Source organism: Xenopus laevis, chromosome 4L, assembly GCF_017654675.1.
Source record: "Xenopus laevis strain J_2021 chromosome 4L, Xenopus_laevis_v10.1, whole genome shotgun sequence".
NCBI lineage: Eukaryota > Metazoa > Chordata > Amphibia > Anura > Pipidae > Xenopus > Xenopus laevis.
In genome coordinates this window covers 100,758,680-100,779,406 of record NC_054377.1, presented here as the reverse complement: position 1 = coordinate 100,779,406, position 20,727 = coordinate 100,758,680, and the positions used below count along the sequence as shown (strand labels likewise).

At 35.9% G+C, this 20,727-nt stretch overlaps 1 protein-coding gene across 3 annotated transcripts in view; it reads right to left on the bottom strand.

Annotated features, from left to right (window-relative positions):
* Positions 1-20,727, bottom strand: part of tgfbr3.L (transforming growth factor beta receptor III L homeolog) — a 115,871-nt gene that overhangs the window by 41,196 nt on the left and 53,948 nt on the right. For all 3 annotated transcript variants that reach the window (XM_018258580.2, XM_018258581.2, XM_041590540.1), the window contains exons 5-8: positions 10,124-10,307; positions 8,419-8,584; positions 5,609-5,756; positions 319-511 (exon numbers count right to left, since the gene is read on the bottom strand). In XM_018258580.2, the coding sequence (XP_018114069.1) occupies positions 319-511; positions 5,609-5,756; positions 8,419-8,584; positions 10,124-10,307 (691 nt within the window). The remainder of the gene's footprint in view (positions 1-318; positions 512-5,608; positions 5,757-8,418; positions 8,585-10,123; positions 10,308-20,727) is intronic.

The following is a 20,727-nucleotide window of genomic DNA, read 5'->3' as shown; positions in this document are numbered from 1 at the left end:
CTTAAAATTATGGGGTTGTAAATGCTGTCACAATAACTCTGTTGGGCCAACAATGAGCATATGTTCAATGTATTAGTACCAGAAAGTAGAATCTACTGCACATTACCCAAAGCATGGCTAAAGAGTCTCTACGGTTACCTACCAGCACATCCATAAATTTATCTAATTCTGCTTTTCAACTTTTCTACCTTGTCATTCCACATTTCCAAAACCATCGACCTGACTTTCTTACTAATTCTTTCACAACTTTTCTTTTAGAACAGTGACACTCTGTTTTATCTAAAAAGAGACATGTGTTGTCCGGAATTTAGCACTCACCTATGTCATCAAAGAGCCTGATTTGGAATTGATTTGCAACTGGTGCATATGTGTAGGAAGTTACAGGGCTAAATCCCCTCTCAGATGCCAATTTCATTAAATTTGCTTTTGACGATGGCATGTTAGGGATCACTAATTTGCTTGTGGACAATGACTTATCTGCCTCTTTTCCAAAGCTGACTGTGTTACCAGCCTGTATATAAAACAGAAAATATTTAGATTAAATTCAAACTGAGCTAATACAACAGTTTTAGATTACAGTTGATGACAATATACTTCCAATTAATACTTTGCTTATTAAGCAGCCAGTAAAGTTTATTATGTGCACAGAATTCCCATTTACATTTTAGCATATGAATCAAAGCTGCTATTTCACATATGGCATTTTCAATAGATGCAATTGTAAAGATGACTATGGTGTTGTTCCTCTATATGGAGAATGCTTTATGAGGCGTGCAGTATGGCAGCCACAACACATACTGTATATGTCATATGCAGATATAAATTATTTCAAGGTCAAATTCATTTTAAACTTAACATTGCCACTTCTGTGGCTCTTCAAATGTAAAACACATAAGGGCATCCAATTCAATATCTATATCCAAAGGTTTAGCTTAAAGGGGTTGTTCACCTTTAGATTAACTTTTAGTATGATGTAGAGCAGGGGTCCCCAACCTTTTTAACCTGTGAGCCACATTCAAATGCAAAAAGAGTACAGGAGCAACACAAACATGAAAAAGTTCATGTAGATGACAAACAGGGCTGTGATTGGCTATTTGGTAGCCCCAATATGGACTGGCAGCCTACAGGAGGCTCTGCTTGGCAGTAAACCTGTTTTTTATACAACCAAAACTTTCCTAAAAACCAGGAATTCAAAACTAAGCTTCTGCTTTGAGGCCACTGAGAGCAACATCCAAGAGGTTGGTAACATGTTGTTCGTGAGCTACTGGTTGGGGATCACTGATGTAGAGAGTGATATTCTGAGACAATTTTCAATTGGTTTTCATTTTTTATTATTTGTGGTTTTTGAGTTATTTAGCTTTTTATTCAGCACCTCTCCCTAGCAACCTTGCATTGATTTGAATAAGATACTGGATTATGAATAGGAGAGGTCTCAATTGAAAGATGAGTAATAAAAGAAGCAATAACAGTCCATTTTTAGCCCTACAGAGCATTTGTTTTTAGATGGGGTCAGTGACCCCCATTTGAAATTTGGAAAGAGTCACAAGAAGAAGGCAAATGAAAAAACTATTTCCAATTGAATGGTTGCTTAGAACTGGCCATTCTCTAACATACCAAAAAGTAACTTAAAAGTGAAACACTCCTTTAAGAGCTGCCAACAGAATCTTATGAGGATCCATTACATTAGAAAATATTACAGAATAAACCTATAAACAAACATTTATTTTAAAATGGCACGCACTTTACCCCCATTTTATCTTGTTAAATTAAACCATTTACTTTCATTTTGTAGGGCTTTCTGGCCAAGTCATGAATATGTATCTGACCCTGAAATATTGGGAAATCTCTTATAATACATATGAAATATTTTAGTTACAAGTAGCAATGTCAGCGTACAGTGCAAAATAAAAAAAATGGTGAAAATACTAGTACAGGTATTAGGAATTCACTAAGTTTCTTATTGACAATAAAAAAAAAAATAGTCTTGTTTTTAAAAAATCTTCCTTTATTTAAATCACTATGGTAAGTTGTAGCAGCATTCTCCCTTCCTTCTATCAACCCGTTATTTCAGACTAACACAATGTTTCACAATATTACAGAAGCATTACATGTGCCTACTGCCCCTGCATAGCGTAGACTGTGATTAGATATAGCGTGAAGCATCTGATTATGAACACTTCTTTCAAATGAATAAATATGCCTCAATTACTAACATCTGTAAAAATATTTATGACCTTTTTCATCTGTTTTGGATTAAGAGACCAAAGTAGAATCAGATTTCAAGTCTGCTGGAGCGTGGATACTGCCAAGCCCTGCAGAATTAGATCATCAGGTACACAAATGAACACATCTCATCTCCAAGCCCACTGTTTTCTGCCATTTTCCATATTTTCCATATACTTTGTGCTAATTGAAGCATTTTCAAGTTATTTTGAAAGAACCTTAACTTATGTGTTTACCACCTATATAGGTATGGGATCCATTGTCCGGAAACTTGTTATCCAGAAAGCTCTGAATCAAGGGAAATACATCTACCATAGGTTCTATTTTAATCAAATAATTCAGATTTTTAAAATATATTTCCTTTTTCTCTGTAATTAAGAAACAGTACCTTGTACTTGACGGAAACTAAGATATAATTAATCCTTTTTAATCCATAATTTAAAGATCTAAATTATGGAAGCATCCATTATCTGGAAAACCTCAGGCCCTGAGCATTCTGGATAACAGGTCCCATACCTATATATATATATATATATATATTTTGGCTGAGGCTAATGTACCCATTTGTGCCAATGGTAGACTGGTAGTCATTTAAGCTGAAAGAAAACAACATGTGACAGATATTGAGCAGTTTGATTACTACTACAAGTGGTGCTGATTAAAATTCCTCATGTGAGATAGGTAAACATATAAGAAAATACCCTAGTTTCCAGCCTGCACAACCACACAAAATCACTAATGGTGAGACACATAGGTACAAGTAGATTCATTCATGACTTGAAATTAATTGAAAGTGTGCTGATCATTAACATCTAGTAAAAACAATTCTTTGAATCAATAAGCTAGGCAGAGATGAAAGGCTCTGAGTAATCAAGAGTAATGAAAGTAGTTTTTAAACACAACCAAAGTGAAACTCTCTTTCTAAAAAGTCAGGTTAGGCCATGGTTTACAAATACAGATCCAGGTTTATTTAATCTCTTGAAACAAAACTTTCATTCATAACAAATTTTATTCTCTCTCTCTCTCTCTCTCTCTCTCTCTCTCTCTCTCTCTCTCTCTCTGTGGAAATTGATCTTTAATGTCAAAACTGCAGATCATGATATGAAAAAGTATACCAATATGGGACCTGTTGTCTAGAATGCTTGGGACCTGGGGGTTTCCAGATACAGAGTATTTCCATAATATAAATCTCAATAACTTAAGTCTATTAAAAAATGTAAACTGTAAATTAAACCCAATATGATTGTTTTGCGTCCAATGATGATTAATTATATTTTTATTAGGAGTACTGGTTTAAAATTTTGAATTACTTCATTAAAATGAAGTCTATGGGAGATGGCCTTTCCATGACTTTGCTTTCTGGATAATGGGTTTCCAGATAACAGATCCCATACATGTACCTGACGATTCATACACCCTTTTTATTTCTATGTAGGCTACCATTTTTTTAGCTTATTGCGTGCATAGGACAGTCCTGAGGGAATATATTAATATAGGTATGAGGCCTATTATCTGAAAGCTCATTATACAAAAAACTTCCCAAATGAATACAAATCAAGCAAACATTTTTTTACAGATTTTATTTCTCTCTCTTATTATAAAACAGGACCAAGCCAGTGTCAAAACTTGTAAAACAATCCAATAGGGTTTTTAATGTTTACATTTTTTAAGTAGCGTTAAGGAATGGTGCTCCATTTTATAGAAAGGAAAGCCCATATGCCAATCAATCAAGATAATTGCTCACAATATTGTGATTTCCCTTCTCTGGTAATTTACTCAGTATTTTAATCTTTCAATATCTATAAAGCAGAATCAAGCACTGTAGGAGAGGACAGAGAATAGAAACACTGCAACCCATATGTATATGCATATCGTAAATCCTTCTTCTAGCAGAACCTAATCAAGACACAAGAAGGTCAAGAAGACCTAGATGTCAGTGTACCAGTTCTGAATGTGGAAACTAACGTAAGAGAAACATTTAGGTCAGTTCACGCTGCACCGAAAATCCTCAGATATGAAACTAAAAAAGACATTTTCGTGGCTTACACTAAGCAAGATAGTATTCCTGTTACATTATGAAACCCGCTCTTTGATGAGCAAACTGTATCTGTAGCAAACTACTAAGGAGTTACAGCAAGGTCAGACATCATCAAATGAAAGCATGTGTCTGTTTACTTAAGTACAACAGAGAGTGATATTGACAATATAACGTCAAAAAATGGTAGAACTGGTTTACTAAAATGAGATAACTTTTCTAATTGCAGATCTTTTGCCACATATGTATAACATATATGTTTTCACCTATTATATATACAACTTAAGCAGGTTCACAAGGTTTACTATGGTCTGGCACTAAAATGATCTCCTAACCATGTCAAAACTGATAGTGATTTCTCTTGCCACCCAAAAAAATGGTATTATGTAAAATATGAAATCCACTTAATAGTCCACAAGTTTACTTTAAGATGTCACAAACTACTATCAAGTTGTACCATAGCCTAAAAAACAATAGCTTTATCTTTGATATGTGCACCCCACATCACTAGACTCAATTAAAAATAAAATGCATTTTCTAAGGTAAATGAACTAGAAATGTTATGAGTAACCACGGTATTCATACCTATTGAAAATTCCAAACATCACAATATCAGAAACATTGTCGTATGTGTCGTTGCATTTCAAGTAATATTTCAGAAAAGAAAATGATTCATGAAAACAGCAAAGCATAACATTCTAAGATTTTTAAGAATTAGCAGCCGATAACAATAACACAGGATAATCTATATCCTATAAATACATTAAGACTAAATATAATACAACACTCAAGATAACTTTAGTCCAGAAAGGTGCTAGAATGTATGTTATTGTAAGTGAATTGATAAAAATCTGTCATCGGAAACAGGCTGCATGTTTCAAATGTGCAGACAATGCCCTGTTTATTTAAGCCTTTGAGGCATTAGCCAACCAAGCATCATATCTGGAATATATTCTTTGCATTAAAACCAAAGGGTGCTAATGTATGTATACTGCTAGGGATTTTACTGGATTCTCAAAGGACCAAAGGACCAGAAGCTGCTGCCTGCTGTAACTCTTTTAGAAACTTGCTGTCAGACTGCATGGTAAAATGAGACTTCTGCAAGCACTATAGAATTGTAACAGCTAGAGAATGCATGAGCAGTCAGTCTAGAATAAACTGAAGGCTTACGGTATTCAACAAAGTTTATGGTGATAAACATATGCATTGACTTTATTATAAAAATGGATATAGTACTTGGGTTACTATGTTTTAATAATGGCTAAGATGATACTTTAAAAGTCTTCCTAGAATCCTGTATCTCTAGTGAGACATTGCTATTTTACTCACAAGAGACTCAGAGAAACTTACCAGTACTTCCAGATTTCCCTCAACATCGTGTGTCTTGATAACCCAGTTGACAGCATTTCTGCACTTGAGGATAAGAACAAGATTTCTGGGAAGCTTGAAGCCTGAATGAAGTGGTCTGATGTCAATTATTATGTCCACCTGGAATGAACTGCGAATAAAGAATTAGAAGTAAGAAGAGAATTCCAAATATACTCCATTAGCATACTTGTTAGAGTTCATCATGTTCCACCATGTGGACATAGAATTAAAACACTGGAGCTTTCCCTTTAGTAAAGCACGTGTTTTGCAGACTGTTGGAAACAACAATTGTTTAAATATCAATTAAGAGTACAATCTTGTAAAATAAAAGAATTACAGGATATTTTTTGGCAAAAGAAGAACAGGATGATGAAACGAATAATTCAGTCAGGCCTGGATTTGTGGCAAATCCACATAGGCCCGGGCCTAGGACGGCGTCAACAGTTCACACGTGTGTGTGTTGGGGGAGGGGATGCAGTCGGCCTAGGGGAGTGTCATTTGGAAATCTGGCACTGAATTCAATAATGTCTACATGGGTCTTTTTGATTATTTTTCTATCACAGAGTGATCAACTGAATGAGCCTTGGCCCATCTCCAAGTAACAACACTTAAAATAAAAAATGGTTTTAGGCTCACTCAGTTCCCTTGTTACAATGGTTACAATTAGGTAAAACTACCACATATAATATCTGGGCCCCAATCATGGGCTGAGGACTTCTTAAAATACTTCCAGTTAATGTAAATTTCCATTACCACAAGAGCTATTTTTAAAAAAAAGCACAGAAACCCCTAACATATTCAGTCAAATCCATTTATAGGAAACTCATAATGCAGACAAACAACCCAAGCTGAATTTGCCTGGTATATTAAATCAAAAGAAACATGTTTGGTTACTAAAAAGAGTTAGATTGGAAAATATCCAAAATATACAGTGAATTATGCTGACCTTGGCATTGGAGCCTACTACAATTTTAGACAATTAGGGACAATTTCAACAAACAAAGTCATTAAAATCAATGTCCTATCTTGAAAATAAAGTTGTTGCTAGCAATTTGACCAATAATAAATTCTGATTTGAAGTAAAATATGTATTGGAGATTGTTCCTCAAGCTTTCCTGTGATCCCTCCACCTACTGCGCTCTGCTTGTCATAGCTGCATGTGACATCACAAGTGTGCAGTAAAATGTTAATACTGGCTAGTCCATAAGCATAAAAGAAACAACTTTTACATAAATACAAACATTAGCTAATCTAGTGCTGCAGTGGGTCAGGTACCTGTGGATTATCCACAAAAAAGCATGTAACCTGCAGGTTGTGGGTAGGATTTTGGGATGCAGGTATAGATGTGGGTTGGCAGTTCTGCAGGTTTGGAGGTCTTATTGATAGAAAGTTTTTGCCACTTCCGGTTTGCAGCAGCAGAATTCATATCATCATAATTGTTTAGGAGGGATATTAATATTTTAATGCCTACTATACCAATCTTTTATGCCTACTATAACATTCCACTGTTAATCTCATTTTTTTTACACGAGTAAGAATAAAAAAATACCAAAGCAAAGCTAGGAGAGCTAATGCCCAGATAAACAGAGAATGTCCTATAATTATGGGTACAGACTATAAGAAGATGAAACATAAACATCATTGCAATTAACTGGCCAGTATTGTCAAGTTTTAAAAATAATCTAAGGGGAAAAAAATGTGTTTTTTAACACATAGTAACACTAACAGCTCATGAGTGGATCTTCCAGTATAATCATAACCATGGCTCAACTACAGTATGTGTACTGTCAATTTAGGGTATACAGTATGTAACAGTATTAATGCCACAGTCTCAAGGACATTTTCACGTATGCTTATGACATTTGACATTCACAAGTGTACTGATGGTGGGAAAAAGTTAGTCTAGTGAATAGTTGTATCTACAGGCCTGTTCTTTCCTTCCAAATTTCACATTTAGATAAATTTGCTCCTAAACGTTAACTTGAAAGTAAACTACATCCCTACATTTTTTCTTCAGTGAAACAAACACTCACTAAAGCATGGAAAACTCCTACCCTGGATATACAGTTATTTAAAGCTAGACTGGACGACGTTCTCATCTTGGACAAACTGACAAGCAGCTACTCAGGGAAACAGAAATAATACAATAAGGTCTGTAATCCATGAATGACATACAGAAGTATACAAAATCATTTGCCCACTTACAGTATAAATTTTCTTTTCTTACCCCCCCCCTAATGTAAACGTAAAAACACAATAGGTCTTAATTTGACAGCATTCTAGAATCCATGTTTGTTTTTGTTTTTTTTTAGTAGTTTTTATGACTGTTGGTCAATGTTTTGACCTCAATGATTCTCAGGACCGGAACTAGGAGAAGGCAGAGTAGGCACTTGCCTAGGGCGCAAAGCTGGGGGGGGGGGCGCCAGGCACTTACCTTCTCTGCTTCCTACCCTTAATCTAGTTCTCATTTCTCCTCACGGCTGTGAGGGCGTGTGCATATTCACTCAGTGCTGAATAGGCTTGCGCAGTTATGACAGGCAAGGTTGCCTAGGGTGTCTGGCTGGCCAGGCCTCGGGCTAATGATTATACTCTTCCATAAGACTATAGTAATATACGGTTCTTTTGGAAAATCTGTTACTGCCCTTGCGGGCTGGGAAATGTCCAGTGACCACATTTTCCTGTAATGTGCATTGTTGGAATTAAAAATATTGAAAAAAGTGAACTACCTCTTTAATGTCAAATGCACATTGTGCAGCACAAACAATTTAAAAATGAACAGCAGATTAAATTACCTGTATTGTTTGGAGCTTGGAGCATCTAATTCAATTATGTGAACTTCCGTTTTTTCATTAGATGTTAATTTGCAACCCAGAGCAGGCTGAGGCTGAAGATAACGAGCAAGGTAATTCAGAGAAAGAAAATTCTTTTCTATTTTACATGTCGGAGGAAAAACTGGATCTATATTAAAGAAAAAGTGAAGTGGAATGAATATATACAAAATGTAATACATTTATTAGAATTGTTATTTTTCTGATAATATTTACTTTGCAAAGAAATGACTGGGATGCTAGCATCCTGTTATTGCCTCCTTTTATTACAAAACCAATAACATTTTACAAAAAGTTATATAGTGTTTTATATATTTGGCAATTAGAGGCTCAGATTTCATCTATTTATAACACTTTATAAATCAATACAACCATTTACATTGCCACAGGCATACCAAGCAGCAGTGCAGTGAAAGTTTAAGAAACATCTGAATAAAGGCTAGATAATCCTACTTTGGGGCAAATTCACTGAAAGGCGAATTTTCGCCAGCGACTGCTTTGCCACAGTCTGCACCACTTTGCCAGGCGCAAATACGTTACCACTATGCTAATTCACTAAAATGCTAAGTTAAGAATTTTCACTAGCGTTCATTCCTGCCTAGTGAAACTTCACTAGCACTCTTACACTGAGGTTCATTTGAATAGAGTGGGTACCTAAAGGTCGTATGGACATCTTTATCAGCAATGTTGGTGCAAATGCTTGAAGTGGCCACACATGTTCAGTAACCCACAATAAAGACAGAAGAGATCCTCTAATGCCCTAGACATGAGCCCATCTTAAACAATTGTGGCATGCCCCACAAATTAGTTTTAAAAAATTGTTCACACATAAATATTTCATAGTTGGACTTGTGAAGGCAATCCCGTTTTAAAAATAGAAAAGTAGCCAGCGTTTTTTACAACTTGGATGCATATCCGGCATACAGGATATGATGTCACTGACGTAAAATTGAGATTAGCAGTTCGCCTGGTCTGTGGTGGCGAAGTAAACTCTGAAAAGTCGCCTGGTGATAGAGTGCGAACAAACGCTAGTGATGGTCTCCTTCGCTAGCGAATTGTCCTCTATGCCTCTATGAATTGGCGATGTCCCTGCGGATGGGATTTCTGGCGATGTTTGCTAGCATCGGCCACTTCGCCCTTTACAGAATCTGCCCCTTTGTCTTGCGGAGCAATGGCTATGAGAATGAGACTATAGCGGTCATTTACAACATGGAAGGCAGAAAGCGCAGAGACCTGCTGTCGTCCCCATGTATATAGCTCTGCCTGTGCTTGGTATCACTGTATTCATGAGAGGCTGATGAGGGGATGCATGTAAGCTTTCCCCCTGCACAACCCCTAAATTTCTTCAGACGTCAGTTAGGAAGTGACAGTGATTAAAGGCTGCAATGGGGCCCCGTACTTACTGCCAGCTCTTTGGCATAATTATAGGATTTAAATGGGCCTATTGATCAATGTCAATGCAGGTATGGGATATATATTGTGTGCTGGACACCACACCACAGCATAATTCGGTATCTAACTATCACCTAATAGACGACACAGACTTACAATCAACTTTTGAGCTATGTAATGATAAATGCCAAGGTAGAGTCCATTAATATTTATATCTAGACACATACAAATACATATGCACATATCTGGAAAACTGCATCCACCTGGAAAAACATACCTTCACCAACTTTGATGTAAATATTTTTGGACATTTTAGCTTCGGTGAACGATGTCACTGCTCCATAATTCTCTTGGGCCCACTGTAACAGATCTCCATTTCCTTGAGGAAGATGTTTTTCGACTGTTTCTGAAAACAAGGACAAATGTCCTGCTTCGTATTTAACAGAGGAGCCTTGAGTAACCTGGAGGAAATATAAATTATATGACATATTTACTTCATGCATAATGGCAACAAGTGTTTTGTTCTGCTATTTTAATTTCATTTTATTTGGCCAAATTAAACAGTTGTAGTAAAAATTAAAGGATGAGGAGAGCACTTCTCAATAGCAAAACGCTATGGTTATGTTTATTAAAAGCTACTACACCTTTTTAAACAGTTCTAGTAATGGCTGCATCAATTTACTAACTTAACCCTAACTAAGGCCCCAAATAATTGCAAATGAATACAGCATATAATCTATGACAAATTCTGTAGCATTTCTGAAATAATTATGTTATACTTCACTATCCACCTCTCAGCAATCTGTCTCCACTTATACAGGAGATGGAGTCAGAATTTAATGAATATGTCGTTTTATTACATGTGCATGCTATTTTTGCCTAGACAATGTATTACAACTAACTGTTTTAAAATAATCGACTCTGAAATAAAGCTGCAATTATGATAGATGGGTTAGTTATAAGTAGTTTTTTCACTACATGTTTTTTAATTGATTATAATTGATTGAAAGTTTCTGATTTCCATGCATTAAAGGAACAGTTCAGCGTAAAAATATAACTTTGTAAATAGATAGGCTGTGCAAAATATATATATTTTTAATATAGTTAGTTAACCAAAAACGTAATGTATAAAGGCTGGAATGACTGGATGTCGAACATAATAGCCAGGACACTACTTCCTGCTTTGCAGCTCTCTAACTTCTTAGTTAGTCAGCGACGTCAAGGGGGGCCACATGGGACATAACTGTTAAGTGAGTTTGATTCGAGCCTTAGCACACAAGTCAGATTGAAAAGTAACAGTTTTGTCCCATATGGCCCTTTACCCATTACTGACTGCCAACAGGTTAAAGAGCTGAAAAGGGGAAGTAGTGTTCTAACTATTATATAAGACATCTTACTATAGGTTACAAGTTTGAATGTGAAGTCTGGGAATACATATGGACGCATACCAGACAGAGCATAAAGCTGAACATTTATTGCTAAAGCAAGCCCATTATGACTCCCACTCAGACCACACCCACTCAAGGTCATGTACAGAGATTTTTTTCTTTTATTTTAAAATTTGAATGGGGCACTGAGCAGTTTGAGGGAGCACAAACAATTTTGGGTGAAATGTTCCCACAGAATCTGCAACAAAATGCAAAATTTTAATGTATATTACTCCAGATAAAATAGTAATGCTGTTCCGGTCACATGCATATTTTTATTAATGGTTAAAATTCAGAAATACGTGTCCTACTTGAGTGGGCCATGTTTAAAATGCAAACACAGTTAAATACAAATGCAGTGCCAACGTGTTGTGTTAATGACCAGAATATATAACAGTAATAATTCAGCTTCATCCTTAATGCCTAAGAACACATCCGTATAATACAGTGCCAGTAAACTTCACATTCAAAGGCTCCACTGAATCTATATGAAGTGGCAACTTTACATTTAATGCCCAAGAACAACTAATGATCCAGAGCACATTGCTGGATAAATGCAGATCCAAATTCATGTTAATACTCCTAGAACACAAAGCAGTAGAAATGCCAGCCAGGCACTGTCAGTCAGGACAAATTCAGCAAGGTGCCATGACTCAGAAATAGGTTCAGTCTCTGACATGGGAAGACAGATGGGAACCTTATCTAAGCTGTAACAATTTAGATAAACTTGGAAACATAAATATATAAGGGGATCATCTAATAATCTCTCTAATGATTTATTTTCCAGTAGGTCTTTCCAGCTGACACAAGGTCACCCATTCTGATTAGAAGAAAGGAGGTTCCGCCTAAATAATCGAAAGGGTTTTTTACCCTGAATCAGTCATACAGGCTGATACATTAGATAGCTTTAACAAGGGGTTGGATGGATTTTTAGCAAGTGAGGGAAAACAGGGGTATGGGACATGACATAGCTCATAGTACAAGTTGATCCAGGGACTAGTCCGACTGCCATTTTGGAGTCAGGAAGGAATGTTTTCCTCATCTGAGGCAAATTGGAGAGACTTCAAATTGGAGTTTTGCCTTCCTCTGGATCAACTAACAGTTTGGCAGGTTAAAATAGTTAAACTTGATGGATGTGTATATTTTTTCAACCTAACTTGTTACTATGTTACCTTAGTTGTAAAATTACATGGAGTGCATCTTTGGGGTCAGGTGATCCTTCCCCTTGTTTCCATAGCTGAGGCTATTATCCATGCTCACAGTTTACAGTCAGACAAAATGCTAGTAGGCACCTCCTGCTTTGGACCAGGAAATAGTCACAGATGGTATTTTGCAACTGACAGATGTATTCCTTATACTGAATACTGTCAAAAGTGCGCGCTACCCCTCTCTCAACTTGGCACTCCAATCCAAAAGATGTTTTGCTGCCTTTAAATAAGATATAATTGGTATTGTATTTTTTGTCTTAGTCTCATTACCAAGATAGATGGCAACCATTAGATTACCATGATAAATTATAGGAGCAATTCATTATGATAGTTTACATGCTGAGCTGCTCAATTTTTGTCAATAAAACATCTTTAATTCCTGTTTGCACAAAAATGTGTGCATTTAAGTGCCCCTTATATATATGTCAAGGAAGTCTATGGCCATAGGGTCTCTCACACAGCACCTTCCCACCAAAGAATTGACATTGTCACTGACCACTTAATGAAACACCATTCTTCTTAGACTATTAAAGTTCAGTTTTCTTTGCTGTATTGCTGATGTAAATTGCTAATCCATCAGAGCTCATTTAATAAATAAGCAGAAACCTTCTTTGTAAGAAAGAGACTTCATTAATTCTGTATATTTTGTATTTAGATTGTGGTATCTAATCTCCAGTAGTATACAGATTAAACCAAAAGCCTAAGAAAACCGTCAAAACATTGAAAACTGTTCAAAAGCTTGCTCAGGTTTTCCTTTTTATTTGACAAATACAAAAGACAGACAAAGCAAATGGCCAAGCACAGCCAGTAAAACATGCCAGAACAACTTTTGGCCAAATTGTAGGTCTGTTATCCAAAAATAGCATTTTTTGAATTGAGTATGGTCTGTTTGTTATTTACAAGACTTTCCCTTTTCTCCTACTCAGATTGTTCTTATAGTAATTTAGAAGCACATAGTACTGCTGCATTTGTCAATTCTAAATATTTTATTACAGCAGCTTAAGGTGATGGCAAAACACCAAAGCCTATTATTTTTGGATATGACTCAACGTTTTGGCTCAAGGTAGCAAAAAAATTGAAAACAGCTTCTGCACCTGCCACTACGGGATAATTATTTTGACTTCTTCTAACAAAAAGTCTTATGACAGCAATGTGTTAAATATCGTCACACAGGAAATCAGAAGTGTAAAAAATAAATTATGATAGGATTAAAATGAGAAACTCTGTTAGGGTAGTGTTACTTCTGTGACTTTGTGGAGTAATCTCTCCTAGAATAAACTTTAAAATAAAAGAGGAAAGACACACAAGTATGGGCTCTGATGCTCCTTTCAGAATCCACAGAAAGAACTCTCACTCTTGGTAATGTTTTAGCTATCTCTGTCTGCATTTCTGTTTAATATTAGATAGTTAGAAAGACAGTTATTGGGTAATGCTGAGTACATATTGGGCACATCATTGATTACTTTGGCTGAACACAATGGTCCGACAGCAGTTTTAATGAACACTATATTTACCTCTAAATGTCATACACTGAACATATACTGATCAGTGGACTTCCTGTAGACATGAAAACAGAGTGATAGCAGGTATTATGGTCAAGTTAGGATCCTTACATTAAATATTTTACACATTATCTCAAACTGATATTCTGAGAAACATGGAGGAATATCTACCTCTACATATATAAGATATCATCTTCATTCATTTGTTTATATAGTACCAGCAAGTAACACAGCATGTTACATATATTTATAATGACAATAATTTAAAGGACATGCAACCCCGACACACACACAAATTTAATCAGTGAACAGCCTCTTAAAAATCTTTAGATACCTGCCACTCTGGTTGTTAAAGGGTTAACAGTAAGGCTGCAGCATCGCTTAATCACTTAGAATTGCTTCTCCACCGGTAACCCACTTTTCCCCCTCCCTCAGTAATTTACTTTGGCTGTTGGCTAATGAGCATGCTCAGTTCTTCTCAGTAATTTACTTTGGCTGTTGGCTAATGAGCATGCTCAGTTCTTCTCAGCCCAGATTACTAAACACACCCTTCAGTCAACAGCCAATGAAGAGGTTGTGTTGCTGGTTGCCATAGAAACTCTAGCTGTCTTTCCTGAGCTCAGCTCAACCCTAGCAGAATGTTTTTTATCAAAGTAGGTTGTGTCTGTGTAAACCTGCATTCTGCATTGCATGAACTTTACAGCATACATGTCCTGTTTGCACATGTCAATGTTACTGATGATGTGTCAGAGGGAAAATGGCCACCGGATGAAAGCTGCTATTTGTTTTAGGAAAATGTGATGGCGCTGGCAAACGGAGAGGGTATATGCATTACAAATTATGTGGCTTGGGTGGGGAAGATATGGCCAACTTATATACATGGTAGGAAAATGTCCTTTAACAAACAAGGAATACAGATGAAAAACTGGATCAGAGGTCCCTACTTACAAGTTAAAGGTACATTGCTACCTCCATTCCAATGCTATACAGAAACAGATGAAATACGACAACACAGATGAAACAAACAACAACAAATAAAACAGCTAAACCTACTACATTAAGGGGCACATTTACTCAGCTCGAGTGAAGGAATAGAATAAAAACGACTTCGAATTTTGAAGTATTTTTTTGGATACTTCGACCATCGAATTGGCTACTACGAATCGAACGATTTGAACTAAAAATCGTTTGACTATTCGACCATTCGATAGTCGAAGTACTGTCTCTTTTCAAAAAATTTGACCACCTACTTTGCCACTTAAAACCTACCGAGCATCAATGTTAGCCTATGGGGAAGGTCCCCATAGGCTTTCTAGCCAATTTCTGATCGAAGGAAAATCGTTTGATCAATGGATTAAAATCCTTCGAATCGTTGTAATTATTCGTTCGATCGAACGAATAGCGCTAAATCCTTCAACTTTGATATTTGAAGTCGAAGGATTTAACTTTTCGTGGTAAACACAACTTGAACCTTAATAAATAACCCCCTAAAAGTAAATAACAGGGCTAATAATTGCATGTAAACAGCGTTTGCAAGAAAGATCGTTATTTTTTTATATAGTGAAGCTTGTATACTTGTGCCGTGCATATAAAATACAATAATAGATTACACAGGAGAAACAATGCAATAAATAATGCATAATTAAAACATAAACGTGTTCAAAAACAAAGTACAAAGTAGCTTCCAGCCCTATTAAGCTTACTATCTAAGTGGGACAAAAGTTGGAGGGAACTAAATGTTGCCATTCATAGTGGCTGTGACATTGGCTCATAGGTGCCCAGACTGAATAAGACCCAGCACTAGGGCTCCAAGAGGCATGCTTTGAAGTTAGTTTTAAAGAGGCTAAGGGCAGATTTCCTTTGGTGGAGTAAACAAATATTTTGTTGAAGCATACCCCCCTCCAATTGTCCCTTTTGGCAGGACAATCCCCATTCACAGGCCAAAAGAACCAGATTTATTCATAACTGGACAGGGATTAGGATGGAGTGAGACATGTCAGGGCAGATCTTAAAAGCCATGATTTCCCAGATAAGAATGCTGGAAGGTATGTCATAGGAATTTATGAAGAATATTTCTAAAAATAACTGTTTATTATCTTGTTGTGTGACCGCCAAATGAAATATTTTCAAATGTGCTGGGGAGTAAAATTGTGAAATGTACGAGAATAGAGTTACTACTTTATGTTGGCTGCATCACAGAATACCCAATATTGCTTCAAACGTTTGTTTGTCTGCTGTGCAGACAGACCTTGCTACTGTTTCTGCTTTACAGCTGTTGTGTCTTCAGCAATAAACATTTATGTGATCGTCATATTCAATATACATATAGCCCATACAGGCAAGTAAACTATATATTCTAATGTACATCTAACACTAAATTATAAGTGGGGTCTACCACTTGCTTCACTGATAACCTTTCCTGAGATCTCAGCACAACTCCACATCACAGGTATTCGCATATATGACACAGCTCCATTCAAGATGATAATTTAAAAAGCCTTTATTAGCGTATGGCTTTTAGATCTGCAAAACGTTTCGGGCTCACCTGCAGCCCTTTTTCAAATGGGGAACAGCTTTGCAGAAGCAAGCATATGACATCTTCCACTAAACAAATGCATAATATATAAGGTCTGTAAGAAAAGGCCTTCTTCTAAACTGGGTAAATTCTACCTTTAATACTAAAAGGGTAAATGAGGTCTCCATACGTACAGCCAACCCAAAATATAAATATTGTGTGTGCACATGGATAGACGCCATACTATTTGGAATAAGCTTTGTGGAAAATGATTCATTTGACTAGGACATCTGGTTCATCTTTACTGAAGACATTTAAAAAAGGAAACAATAGGGATTGTTTGTTGATGTATAATGTTTATAAGCTGGTAAAAGGGCAACTGCAGCCTTAAATACATTTTCTTAAAACTAAAGCATTTGAAAGATCTGGTAAATCCTCCTAGTGTATATCCTCCTAGTAAGGCCTAGCTAGTGTCTCTCCCTTTCATCCTAATATCATATGTACAGTCAGCCTTCGCCCACATACAATCCAGTTTTATGCATATCCCATAAACCAGAAACAGCTGCACCTGGGCAAAAATGCAGTATATATATTTTACATTGTTCATTGTTTTACTCTAACGCAGGGTAAAGAATGAAGCTGAACCAACCAGTTTAAATGAGGAGGCAGTGTTCTGGGGAAGGGACCTTTACAATGTTATTTAATTTACAGACATTAAGGGGTTATTTATTAAAATTTCAATGTTAAAATCTCAAAAAAAATTCTCTAGAAAACTCTAATTTTTCAATACCTAGATGCTGCAAAAAGCCAGAATCCGAATATCTACCATCTTAGACCAGTCAAGGTCCTGTATAAGTCATAGGGAGAGGCACTTATCTCAATTTGAAATTTTCATGGTCTGAACTGAGTTTAGCCCAAAAATCTGACTTTTTCGGGGTTTTCTGGCAAAAACTCGAAAGAAATAGAGCAATTTGAGAAAAAAGAATGAAAAATGAAAGTAATTTGGGTAAAAGATGAAAAATTCGAGTGATTTGGTTTTCGAAATTTTTTCACAACCCAATTAATGAATTTCTTTATTAATAAATAAGCTAAAATCGGGCATGGGAGTTTGGTTGTGGCTTTTTTTTAAATAAAATATGAGATGAAATCGGATTTTAGTAAATTACCCCCTAAAAGTAAAGCATATTGCATTTCAAACATTTTATATTTTATATTTTATATTTTCATGAAAAAAAGAATCCAGCCAAAGAAAGGAAAAACTGTCACTACAAGTCTTACAGTAATATCTTTCAAATGCAATAACAAGGTTCCTCTTAGAAACAGCAGACCTGCACTTTTCATGTAATGTAAGAGCTCTATAGAAAATTATATTTAGACAACAAAAAGTTCCATAAGAGTTGATATAGCTACTGTAAACTTATTTTTCACAATTAATGTGCCTTTAAATGCCTTTTAAATTATTCTGTACATTTTTGGGGATCAAATGATCCATGAAGTTTACAGTATGTAGAGAAATCTGGATGTGACACAATTGCATCCATGTATGTCTTCAGGGAGCATTTAAAACACTGGAAGGAGTAAAGAGTGTGAAAACCATGAAAGGGAATTCCAGAAACAGACATTTAAGAGAAATCTTACAGTCAAGAAGAGGTATAAGGTTATACTGGGAGAAAAGACATGTAGGCATTAAACTTTATGCTACAGCACTTCACATGTCTAGCTAATGTTCCCTAGACTCACTCTCTCCACCCTTAACCAGCAAGGCAAAAAGATTTACCTATCTGATCCTCCATGTCACATGGGAGCTCTACTGACTTTTTACAGACAAGTAGGACTACAACAAGGTCACCAACTAATTCTACAGCAGAGAAATACTACTTCCCAGAGATGAACTGCACACTCCCTTTTCATAGGGGCACTCAACGTCCTGTAGTGATGTCAATGTAACTTCTGCTGATTTACTAGTGGGTGGTGCTTAGCCCCTTTGACGATATCTCCCTTTATTCCGGTCCTGGCAAAAAGTTTCCTTTTCTGTAACTGTTACTTCATTCAACTTCACAAACCAAAACAAGAAAAATAAGATATTTCTGTTAAAAAAAACTCTTGACAGTGGTATAGATTACTTAATGTAATGTTATTATCTTCAAATATTCCCAAATGGAAAAATGCGGATATTTTAGACTCCGCCCGTGACTCATCAGCAAGACACCTCTGCCGTAAACTCTGCAGATCTTAGCTGTTCAATTAAAATGTACACATTCCCCTGCTTATCATTGTTTTACTTTATCCTTTTGCTGGCTTTTCAAACTGGTTTGGTTAGTATTTCAATGCTTTTCTGGCATAGCAAGAGATGGTATGACCATCTCTGGTGATGGTCTCTGATGATTGTATTTTACTTCTTTTTTATCTAATGCATAGAGGGCTCTATGACTTTTTGGCAACTGTTGCTGTGTTTTTTTTTTACTTTTTTTGTTAAGAGTTATGTGCCCGAGTAATGGTGATGGTTACTTCGTAGTACATTCTGTTCTTTTGGATATTAAAATGACCATTTCAATATCTGGCAGTTGATGGTGTTTCATTGTTCCATTTTCCTGGCAAAAGAAGGTTGATATGTTTTACTAGATTGGCATTGACTGTGATTGCCCTCTCTTTATGATGAGCAACATACCCATGTTCAATTAAATCAGGTGGTTCTTTTCTTACCTACCTATTGACACTTGACATGTACAAACACTGAATCACAGGATTACAAAATGTACTATTCAGTCTATTGAATTAAAAAATGGAATTTTACATTCCCTGTACTGTTTGTTGCACTCTTGCCGCACACATTAGTGCAGCTTAATAAAAATGTATCTGAATACAGGCTTAAACTATATAACAGCAAACATCTGCACTCTAATCCCCAACAGAAATATAAATAACTGTTTTACGTCACTTAATACATTTCACATGCTGCATCAGAGTTGTTTTTGCATACTTTTTAAGCAGCTTTAAAGTCTGAAAATGCAATACACATTTCTTAGATTAGAGAATACAAAACATTTTAACGTTTGCTGTAACAATTTTGTACCTGACTAGTTCTGTCTTTATTTTACTCGCAGTCTTCAATTTCCTTGGTGACTGAGTGATGTAATGTATCCTGCTCTGTTTTGCCTGCCCTGTATCAGTGGGTAGGCCAAAGTTCAACTCTGTATTTTGATAACATCCCTGGGAAAAGTCCATCTACTGTATCTCATTGTATACGATGCTCTACTTTATTAAAGTTATTAGGGGAAGAGTTATTAGTGGAAGTAAGATTTTGAAGTAGAATAGAATACCAAAATATTATGTACAAATGTTTCTGTATTATTTTTAATATTCTTTATTTTATATAAATGGTATTATTGTATATATATATATATATATATATATATATATATATATATATATATATATATATATATATATATATATATTTGTTTTTGGCATATATATTTTATGCAGATGGTGACTTGGTCAGTACTGATCCTACTGCAAAGAAGCAGAAATGCTAAACCCCTATTCTCCATAGTAACAATAGAACAGGGCAAGTAGGCCCTTGAACAAAATAAAACTAAAAGAAGACCGGGAACTTGATCATCATGTTCTTATTAGTCATCTTTTTATTTAGGCCTCTCTTATTCAGTCTCTTATTCAAACAATACATGGCTACTAGGGTAATTTGGATCCTAGCAACCAGATCGCAAACTAGAGAGCTGACGAATAAAAAGCTAAATAACTCAAATAATAAAAAATTAAAACCAATTGTAAATTGTCTCAGACTATCACTCGCTACATCATACTAAAAGTTAATTTAAAGGTGAACAACCCCTTTAAGATGAATACAACAAAACAGGCATTGATAAAGATGAAGGTGTCCCTGGCAAAGCAGGAATGTTAGGGTATCTGGAGGTATAAATAAAGTAGAAATGTCCGATTTGCAGTGGCCAGCTGTCATAGGGTGCTAGGAATTTTAGTGCAACTACAGCTGGAGGGCTCAGAATTAGGTTTCATTGAATATATATACAAAATATCCACACTTTGAAGTACAAGGGAAGCCTATTTAACTGGGGGTGGTGTAGTCTTAGGTTTACTAGAGGTTTGCACCTTGTGATGAACCCACTGTTTTTACTGTCATGAAGTCTTCTTTTGATTGTAGACTTTCACAGTAATAGACCTTTCTCCTTGAAGGTGTTCTTGACTTGGCT